The sequence below is a fragment of the Abramis brama genome (assembly GCF_963993115.1).
Source record: "Abramis brama genome assembly, chromosome: 6".
In the NCBI taxonomy this organism is placed as follows: domain Eukaryota; kingdom Metazoa; phylum Chordata; class Actinopteri; order Cypriniformes; family Leuciscidae; genus Abramis; species Abramis brama.
The window spans coordinates 44,993,543-45,004,824 of record NC_139968.1 but is presented as its reverse complement, the minus strand read 5'-3'; the positions used below and the strand labels follow the sequence as shown (position 1 = coordinate 45,004,824).

The following is an 11,282-nucleotide window of genomic DNA, read 5'->3' as shown; positions in this document are numbered from 1 at the left end:
AACTGGAAGAATTCAAAGTGTAGAAATTGATGGGTTTCTCTCTGAATAAACAATTATTAATAATGGAGTTCCCCAGGGAAGTGTCTTAGGCCCCCTTTTATTCCTCCTATACATAAATGATATGCAAGCAGTTTGTGACTGTAATTTGTTTTCTGCTTTACTGGTTTCAGACACGGATGTCAGTAAAATACAAGTGATATGAGGAGTTATATAAAGTAAGAGACTGGCTCTCTGAAAATAAACTCTTATTGCATTTAGGTAAGAAACAGGATCCATGTTATTTGAGTCTAAAAGTAAACTGAACAAGGTTCCTAACCTGTCTGTCAAGGTAGGGGATTGTGTAATATCAAACAGAAATAGTGTTAATTATCTTGGCTGTGTCCTTGACAATGATTTAAGTGGTGCAAGTATGGCTATGAAAACTTTAGGTAAGGTTAATGCTAGAACAAAACTTCATGCTAGATATGTTAGTTTTCTGGGTAAACAAAATTTAAAACTACTTGCATCATGTTTAGTGCAATGTCATTTTGAGTAAGCATGCATTTCTTGGATGTCTGATCTGTTTTGTGTATGGTTGGATAAGTTACAGAAATCTCTATATAAATTGATATACGATTTTGGGTTTAAGTAGTTTTTCACATGTTGATGATCCCATTTTAGACATCTAAATAGAAATAGTAATAACAGCATTTATTAGAAATAGAATCTTTTGTAATATTAGAAATGTCTTTACTGTAACTTTTGATCAATTTAATTCATCCTTGATGAATAAAAGTATTGATTTATTTTATTTCTTTCCCCCGCCAAAAATTAAATAACATTTCTTACTGACCCCAAACTTTTGAACGGTAGTGATTAATATTACAAAAGATTTATATTTCTGTTCTTTTGAACTTTCTATTAATCAAAGAATCCTGGAAAAAAAAAGAAGTTTTTTTGAGCATCAAATCATCATATTATAATGATTTCTGAAGGATCATGTGACTCTGAAGACTGGAGTAATGATGCTAAAATTCAGCTTTGGTCACAGGAACAAATAATACTTTACTATAAATTCACATGGATTTTTATTTATTTATTTAATTGTAATAAAATTTCACAATATTAGTGTTTTTTTAAATGCAGCCTTGGTGAGCAGAATATACTTTTAAAAAACATGCCTGATAAAAGTTGAATAAGGCCACTGGGAATGGCATCAAATACTACAGCAAACTCTTTAGTAGTTACAGGGATCTTATAATGATTAAGGAATTCACAGTAAAGAGATGTTCATTATTCTTAAATAACTGTCTGACCAAAATTATACCGTTATTGTACCAGTTTATGTAAAATAAAGATTTATTTTTAAACGTAATATATTTTTGCTCCAAATCACAGAGTTGTGTGGAGAAAAATTATGCTTAAAAATTAGTTTTGATAATCTATCATTTATTTCGTCTCGTGGTGATGACGTCACCACTCTCGCCTTCGCGCGTCTCCTGAGGCTTTTGAGGTAAACAGTTCACACGTTAAATCACGTAACTACTATACAGTTTACACGGTTTACTCAACATATTACGGGGTCTTTTCAGAAAGTTTTTCATCGTGTGTCTGTTTCGTTTCCCATACAAAACGGTAAGATGTTAGCGAAATACTTTGTTATGAAGTTATTAGGGAATCGGATTCATATGGACAAAGTACAAGGGTTGATAATTTCGTCAGTGTCTGTCTTTATATTTACATTTATATTACTGTTGTTATATTTTACTGTAGGCTATCATGTATTCTCTATATTCTTGTTGAATGAGTAATTGATAGTCTATGGCTCATCACTATTATCAGAGCAGCTGAAAAGCCTCTTTATTTAATGTCAATAGATCCTGTTTTCTCCTCATTCATTATGCTGATGTCTTCAGATCTGTAAATTCACACATTAAGCTCATTTTATTGTCAACAGATTTGAGCAAACGACACGATCAGCTATTGTGACATCTGCAAGATATAGGTAAGTTTCATAATGGCTTTTATTTCAATAATCTGTAATGAACCATGTTTCATATGCAACACAATAAACAAAAAAAGTTGAGTTAACTCAATTGGTGCGCCGTTTGTTTCTTGCAAATCTGTAAATATATTTTTATGTTTTAATCTTTTTTTTTTTTTATTCTTAATTTTTTTATAATGTGACCATAAATACATAAATACTTTTTTGCTTTAAAAATAGCAAAAATCACTATATCTATGTTATATATTTTTTTTTAGTTGTGTACCACATTATACCGACTGTTTCCAACAACTTTCAAACCAGGAGAAATTTGTAATTTAATTCGAAGACACGTACCGTTTCTTTATTTCCGTTTTGTCGCCGTCAATGGCGTCATATCCGCGTTCTCCCTGGTTTCCGCTCGTACTGCCATAGCAACTAGAGATTAGAGCCTGATCGATAAAGGATTTTTAAGGCCGATACGATACAAATATTTAGTGATTTAAAAATCCGATATGTCGGCTGATATATATATATTTTTTTAAAATCCAGAAACGTGTAACAAAACATGAACAGATTTTCCCTAACATTAGTTATTTGTAGTTATTTAAGAGTCCTCAGCCTTACTAAAATAATATGATAATGCAGTTTAAAAATAAACTTTTTTTTTTTTTAAATTAACTTTGTCACAACAGAACAGAATATATTAAAGTTCTGATAAATATAATGTATATTAAAAATACAAACTTAAGATATGAAACTTAAAGTCCTTTGAACAAAAAAAATAAACTATTATTATTAATATTGACAGTAATAATTTAAGAAAAAATCAATGATGATGATATTATTAATTATTATCATCATCATTTGTATTATTATTAAACAAGACAAAGGTCACTCCTAATTCTATCCATCTATTCCATCAAGCTACAACAAACCATTTTCATCATTTGCTGCCTGCCTTCTAAAATCTACTACTTAGTGATGCACTAAATACATTATGTGACTCGTTAAAGGACAATTCCGGTGAAAAATGAACCTAGGGGTAATTAACACATGGTCACCGAGTCGATCGTTCCGTGGGATGCGTTTTCATGAAAATCTAATGTAAAGAGTTTTATCTCTAAAAACAGATTAGCTTATAACGCTAGTATATGGGGCACAGAGTAAGTAAAATAAATCGCTAGTTAATACCACTAACAAGGCTCAAAATAGCCTCACACTAACACGGTAGCATAATGAGGGTCCCTACATGCAAACCGACGCATTGAGAACTTTGTAAGTGTACAGACAGTTTAATAAGAAGATACTTTATAAAGACAGTACATTACGCGTTTACAGGCATTCGTCATCTTGGAAAAGAGTCTCGGGTGGCTCGCCGTTTATTTTTTGATAAAGTGTGTGCTGTTTAGTTTTCTTAAGTACCGTTTCAAGAACCGTTTAAGCACCGGAACCGTTTGAAAAATACAGAGTAGGTACTGGTATCGGATAAAACCCAACCAATACCCAACCCTAGTTATATAGTTCAACTATGATAAAATGTTAGAATATGATCTGTATGTTATTCTAATGTTGATCTAGCTTACTGCTAGTCTCATACAGACAAACTAACACAGAATAACATAAATTTCAACACTTTCAAATGCAGTTTAGTGTGATAGTGTAATGTTAGACCAAGTGAAACAGCGCTGCGTTACCTCACAAGTTTAATTTGTCTAATAAACTGACCTGTGTGAGTTGTAATTCTGCACTTGCGTGTAGTTCGGTAGAATGAAATGTCCATATTCCTTTTATATCCGCGTGTGGAGCTGATAGCTGTCTCTTAGCAATCCCGAACTGCTTCATATCACAGTCATGATAAAAACATTGATGTATTTACTCATCCATAAACATTATTAGTTCGGTCGGCTTGACTTTGACGACAAGATCCATAATTCTTAGCAAATGTTGCGTCATCAAACTACGCCTTTGTTATTGTAAGAGGTTAGCGACCCCTAGCGGCGAAAAAAATTACATAGTGTACGTTTAAAGTGGGTGGACTATTTTTTTTTTTACTCAGTAAATGATTTCTTCTTGATTTTGTCGGATCTGCTCCTCCTCCTGCAGTGAAGCTCCTCCTCTTTCAGGTAAGCTCCTCCTCCTTCAGTGAAGCCCCTCCTCCGTCAGGTAAGCTCCTCCTCCTTCAGTGAAGCTCCTCCCACTGCAATTCACCAATAAATGCTGGAATATTCCCATCAGCTACAAGTGAAGACGAGCATCAAACCATCAGGAAGAGCTGAAATCTGCAAAGACAGAGTTTATTGAAGGACAGTGAGAACGTGAGAGATCCAGAACACTGCAGAATGAAACACACTGAAGAACAAAGAGGTTGGTGTTTATTCCTGATTCTTCATTAGTGAGGCTGAAGAACATTAAAGGGGTCATATAATGGTACATGCACTTTTACAAGTTGATTGTACTGAAATGTGTGTTGGCAGTGCCTGTACACAACCATCATAAAAAAATTTACCAGGTAAAATGAGTGTTTTCTTACAATACTAATGAGAATTTTTAATTAAAGTACATTACAAACTTTTAATTTAGACCCTAAAGAATCATATTAGCTTGAACAAAAATGGCATTATATGACCCCTTTAAGGTTATAAAGCAGTTCATCAGATTTAGCTCTGTTATAGTAGGACCAATCTAGTTGTGAATTAGAATTAAAGCAGTAAATAATATGAACCGGGTGCAAACATTTTTTTTAACAAGGATGTTTGTTATCTGTAAGTCTATATTAGTATAATCTGAGCATTTTTTTTCTGTTTATTATACATCTGGTTCACAATTACTGCAACCATGTTACCAAAATTATGGATATGTCTTAATACAGTTTTTGCGCATTCCAAAATATTGTTATTATTTTGCTAAAACACCAACATTTAAAAAAAAAAAATCAAATAAATAGACTTTGCTACACGTGGTTTAGTTTGTGTAAAAACAGGGAGTGTTAAATAGCATTATTGCATATTTTTAAAATGTTAATTTTTTAGGTAGTTTCATAGTTTATCAAATATTTAATAGTTCTCACTACAAAAATGTGATTTATTGTGAAATGTGAGCCTTATAAATGAACAAAGACGTTTGCTTTCCTGCTCCAACCCCCTCTTTCTTACCACAAGGCCATTAGTGATCCGTAAAGAAGTGCTGATAGTGATAAAGGTCTGTCGGCCAAGATGTGTGCGTACATCTGAGGTTTGCTAAATGTCACACCTTCAGTACGATGTGGGAAAGCTGTAATCTGCTGATTGGTCAGTTTAAAGGTCTCACATTTGGTTTCAATCACATGTTCAAAAAGATTAAAGAAGATTGTAATCTCTGTTTACTGCTGGTGTTAAGATGCGTTTTGGTTGATTAGGCCATAAGTAGACGAGGGACACACATTCTCATTTACACCTGGTGTTTTAATCTGTCTCTTTTGTCTACTTTCAACCACTTCTGTCCTGAGTTCTTCAAGGGGAAGGTCTGTGGGCCGGCAAATTAATGGTGCGAGTACATTCTCAGACTCAGACGAACGCATGATCGCTCTTCTTCGTGAGCATTTAAGCGTGCGGTTAGCCTACTAGCCTACAGCGCCATCTGCTGTTAAAAACTGAGCTCAGAATCAATTCGAGAGAGAATAGCGATGCATTTTGAAAATATTGTAATCAATCCACGAATCGAGATTTCATCGATTTATTTTCCCAGCCCTACTAACTACGTTTATTTCCGTCGTTGGTAGTGGTGGGTGGTAATAGACGAGAAATTTCTTTATTCATTTGACAATCCTAAAGCCTGAACCACTGCCTGATGCCACCCTTATTCTCCCTCACAAAAACCTTTCTTTTCCCATGAGAAACTTTGCATTTGAATAAAAAAAGTTTCAATGCAAAACATTTTGCAAGCAGACGCAAAGTTTCTCGGGAGAACATAAGTTTATTGTGGCAACGCAAAAGCAATGAAATATAATTTTTCCTCCCATCATAATGTCCTGTTATAAGGGGCTATATAGATGCGTGCCTATAATGAATAAAGAATATATTTTACAACAGTTCTTTCTGGTTCCTCAAATCTGGGAACCTTTTCCAGCCGTGCAATATTCCCACAGTATCAGCACTGGGACCGTTTCACCGTTTGTATCGCTCTGCTTGCGGCAACAGTCACTTCAGTCAGCAAATCCACCATTTAAAAATAATACTATTATTGTTGTGTCACGAAATTTAGTTTTTAGAGTTTTTTAGGCGAGAAAGTAGTTACTTAGACCTCAAATATGTGACTCCATATATAAACATAATGCCTATTTTATAATTAGTTCGGACACTTTCGCAGATGCGATCTCCAGGCCGTCAGCGGTCGTTCAGCACTCATGTTCCCGCAGAGAACAGCCACATCATTAAACATGAGAGATTATTCATTTAGGGTTTATCAAACAGGCAATCTTTGGGTTAAGGGGAAAATAAAGTTTCATAACTTTATATTTAGGCGATATTTAACCTAAATCATGTACTATAGTGCTGCTTTTTTTAACGTTTGAATCAAAAGTTTGCTTGCGTTTATTTCCTATTGTCTTTTATTATGGCTATTATATTGTCTACTGTATTATAGTGTATACTGTCTTGTTAATTTAAATATTGTATAGTGTTTCCCACAGAAGTAGACTCTATTTGCGGTGGTGTGGTGTTTGGGGACCGGGGGGGGGGATTAAGTTTTATATATATATATATATATATATATATATATATATATATATATATATATATATATATATCAATCATAAATATATCATATATTTTTTGTGACAAGTACACATTTCCATTGCCAACACTTAGTGTCAGATAACTTAAAGACATTGCTATGCCATTGCTACACTTTCTATGCTATGACTGCTCCACAGACTTCTTGTTGCAAATTTTGCTCACACACACACACACACACACACACACAAAAACCTGGAGATGGACACACTCACACCAACCTCACACACAAACTCACAAACTTACTGATACACTCAAACACAGGCTCACACACACATTCAAAAAGACTCACACACACAGATTCAAACACAGACACACACTCACTCACTCACTCACTCACTCACTCACTCACACACACTCAGACACAATCAAACACAGACTCAGACACACACAGGCTCACACACACACCAAACTGGACCTGGAGGTGGACACACACAGACTCAGACACACACACACACACAAACCTGGAGATTGAGGTGGACAAAAACCAACACACACCAACCTGAACCTGGAGATAATAATAATAATAATAATGTCTAGTCTGGTGGCTGTGATATATATAAACCTAAAGTTACCAACGTCCGTTGCCATGATTTTTGGAATGACTGATCGCGAGAGGAAAAAATGACGTTTTAGTCGCATAACATCGGTTAATGGAAACGCCGTCATTTCGCAATAGTTGTTTATCGATATTTAGAAGAAAAAAAATCGCAAAAGTTTTGCGCGAATCTGTAATGGAAACGCGACAACATAGACTAACTTCTCAGAGTTATGTTGAGCTACAGTGTTCACTAACCATTCAACTCCGGATTGATTCTGGAATCTTCGCTGGGGTAATGAGCATTAAGCACCGGCAACAATCCAACCTCTAACTAACGCATGCTCATGTTTTGATTCAGATCGTGCGGTAAGAGACCGGAGGGGCTAATCGTGCCTCCGTTGTCAGTTTGTGAGAGTGAGAGAGAGAGAGAGCGCGCAGCTCTACAGTAAAATACTTATTAAATAGTTCAAAAATCTGAATCAATCCGTGGCGGTCAGCGTTGATATTGTGGCGGGCCGCCACAAATTAATGAATGTATGGGAAACCCTGTTGTAGTTCAATAAATATTATTTTATAAATAGTATGCCGTATTTGGTATTGAGAAATGGTTCGTTAGTGATTGATATATGGACTTCAGTGAAGTTACAGTATGTGTATTGTATTGTGGGAAGTCTTTTAAAAAGACAAAGATTGCTCCACTCAATACTTTCTGTTATTAGATGAGGGTTTTATATATGTTTTCACTACATATTTTTTCTCTTTGATTGATTTACTGAGCACTTTTTTTACTTTAATTTCAGGCCCGATGGATGAGAATGAAGAAGTGAATGAAGTGGAGAAACATCAAAGAAGATCTCAGAAATCTTTCACTTGCACTCAGTGTGGAAAGAGTTTCACATACAAACAAAAGCTCAAGGTTCACATGAGGATCCACACTGGAGAGAAACCGTTCACATGCACTCAGTGTGGAAAGAGTTTTAGACAATCATCAAACCTTCAGGAACACATGAAGATCCACACTGGAGAGAAACCGTTCTCATGTGATCAGTGTGGGAAGAGTTTTAGACAACAAGGAACCCTTCAGGAACACATGAAGATCCACACTGGAGAGAAACTGCACGAATGTGATCAATGTGACCAAACATTTTCGAGGGCTTCAAGCCTGAAGAGGCACATGACAGTTCATTCACAGGAGAAACCACATTCATGTTCTTTGTGTGGAAAGAGTTTTTCACATATGCAGAGTTTAAAAGTTCATCAGAAAATACACACTGGTGTAAGAAATCATATGTGCTTTGAGTGTGGGAAGACTTTTATTAGAGATGAAGTTTTGAAAAAGCACCAGAGAATTCACACTGGAGAGAAACCTTACAAGTGTTCACACTGCGACAAGAGATTTAGTCAGTCAGGAAACCTGAAATCACACGAGAGGATCCACACTGGAGAGAAACCGTATCACTGCACTGCATGTGGGAAGAGCTTCACTCGTTCATCTGCTCTACACAGGCACACAAAATACAATCACAGTAAGTAGATCATCTTCAGTTCCGATGCCGCATCTCTTCCCTATTAGTCGGTCGTTTTTGTGTTGTTTTTTACACTTTTATGAAGGAAAGTACAAGTTTTCTACAGTTTTTCACAAACTGAAGCTGAAGTAGAGGCTGATTTATTTTTAACTTGTTCTTCGTTGTTGTTTTCATATTAAATAGTTATTCTTCCACTTACGGTGTATTTCAAAAAACGCAGATTTGAGATATACTGTCATCTAGCTTTTGCAACTGGCCTTCTTCACTTTGAAGGCTGATTGCGCTACGAAGGCTGTCCCAAATGACCCTTCGCAGGGAGTTTGACTGACAAGCGATCTGACCTATCATAATCAGCCGAATCTGCCATTTTTGACAAAAAAATATTTTTTCCTCCCATCATTATTAGGGGCTCTATAGATTTGTGACTCTAATGAATAAAAAAGAAATAATGTCTAGTACATAAATGGACCCCTTTCATGAAAAAGTATGACATAATGGATCAAAATCATCATAATCTTGTATAACAGGTTTTCACTACATAATTTTTCTTTTATTGATTTACTGAGCACTTTTTTAACTTTAATTTCAGGCCCGATGGATGAGAATGAAGAAGTGAATGAAGTGGAGAAACATCAAAGAAGATCTCAGAAATCTTTCACTTGCACTCAGTGTGGAAAGAGTTTCACATACAAACGGAGTCTCGAGATTCACATGAGGATCCACACTGGAGAGAAACCATTCACATGTGATCAGTGTGGGAAGAGTTTTAGACATCAAGGAAACCTTAAGTCTCACATGAAGATCCACACTGGAGAGAAACTGCATGAATGTGATCAATGTGGCAAAACATTTTTGAGGGCTTCAAACCTGAAGAGCCACATGTTAGTTCATTCACAGGAGAAACCACATTCATGTTCTGTGTGTGGAAAGAGTTTTTCACGTCTGAAGGATTTACAAGTTCATCAGAAAATACACACTGGTGTAAGAAATCATATGTGCTTTGAGTGTGAGAAGACTTTTATTACAGCTGCAGATTTGAAATCACACGAGAGGATCCACACTGGAGAGAAACCGTATCACTGCACTGCATGTGGGAAGAGCTTCACTCATTCATCTAATCTACGCAGTCATACAAAAACTCACATTAAGTAGCTTATCTTCAGTTCCAGCACTTTCAAGTGCGATGCCACCTCTCTTTCCTATTAGTTTGTCTAACCAGACACAACCACGGCTGTAGCCAGTTATGAAGTCACCGAGGCCCAGACTTCAGTATATTTCTGAGGTGTATATAATAAAGGTTGTGAAATAATTCCCTAATATAGTATTAACTCTAATATTGCACAGCTCCAAGATCTCCTTGTCTGAGCTCTGCGGTCTGTCGCTGCTCATCAACATCAGAATATTGAGATGAAATCAAATTAAAGTAGACAGGCTTTATGTTCACAGAAGCTGCTGAGCGCATGTTCTAGTGCTTCAGTTAACGGTCATGAAGTGTGAGATCAAATATAGCTAAACTAAACATTTCATATTTGACAGCTATTTTAGGATAGAAATGTTAAACAACCAACAAAAATAATCAGGAAAACTGATGTATATGAATATCAGTTGAGCCTATGTTTATGACCCCAAACCCCCTGAACTACCTCATATCTGGGACACCGGCGATTCTAGAACTCTACAGCCCTGGCCACAACCATCGACAGTATAAAAGAAACATTGTCAACACGCATTAAATAGTTTATCTTTAAGAACAGCAGTTTTAACTGTGAGATACACATCAACTCAAGAGCAATATCGCATATATAATGTTGCTTAATATAATCTATATGTTTAAAAGTACAAGTGTTTTTTAAAACATTTTTTACTAACTGTTCTTGCTCAGGAAGCTGAAGAAGAGGCTGATTGAGATGCTTTGCTATCTTGTTAGTCAATAAAGAGAGAGATCTGTCTTATTTGCTTCCAATTTTACTTTCTTTTTGTATTTGCTGCATCAAGTATTAAACTTTTATTGTCCATTTGTATTGTCTGCTCCTTTTTCTTGCATCAAGAAAAAATAATTAGTTAATGTTTTCTTGCTGTTAGTTTGATTGCTTCTATTGCTCTCCTCATTTGTAAGTCACTTTGGATAAAAGCGTCTGCTAAATGATCAAATGTAAATGTATTTTATTTAACATATTTTATAAGGAAGTAATAAATTCAATGGTACTCTTGGATCTCCAAAAAGTTTTTGACAGTGAATCATTTAGTACTTTAAGATAAAATTAAGTGTCATGTTTTTTTCCCAAGTATGCTGATAGCCTGGTTGAACTTTTATTAAACTGGGAGAATTCAAAGTGTAGAAATTGATGGGTTTCTCTCTGAATAAACAATTATTAATAATGGAGTTCCCCAGGGAAGTGTCTTAGGCCCCCTTTTATTCCTCCTATACATAAATGATATGCAAGCAGTTTGTGACTGTAACTTGTTCTCTGCTTTACTGG

The 11,282-nt window shown here is 35.5% G+C and overlaps 1 protein-coding gene across 5 annotated transcripts; it reads left to right on the top strand.

The window, feature by feature from the left end:
• Positions 1 to 1,454: 1,454 nt before the first annotated feature.
• On the top strand, positions 1,455 to 10,823 carry LOC311085297 (uncharacterized protein). Of its 5 annotated transcripts, none has more exons than XM_084117740.1 (7): positions 1,470 to 1,492; positions 1,572 to 1,614; positions 1,937 to 1,984; positions 4,070 to 4,089; positions 4,202 to 4,330; positions 8,077 to 8,802; positions 9,392 to 10,823. In XM_084117740.1, the coding sequence occupies exons 5-7, from the start codon at positions 4,306 to 4,308 to the stop codon at positions 9,952 to 9,954; spliced, it is 1,314 nt and encodes a 437-aa protein (XP_083973866.1). In that variant the 5' UTR covers positions 1,470 to 1,492; positions 1,572 to 1,614; positions 1,937 to 1,984; positions 4,070 to 4,089; positions 4,202 to 4,305; the 3' UTR covers positions 9,955 to 10,823. The 5 variants fall into 5 exon arrangements, with proteins under 5 accessions (XP_083973864.1, XP_083973863.1, XP_083973862.1 ...); XM_084117739.1 differs by having other exon boundaries at positions 4,070 to 4,129; XM_084117736.1 differs by having other exon boundaries at positions 1,458 to 1,614.
• The last annotated feature ends 459 nt before the right edge of the window (positions 10,824 to 11,282 follow it).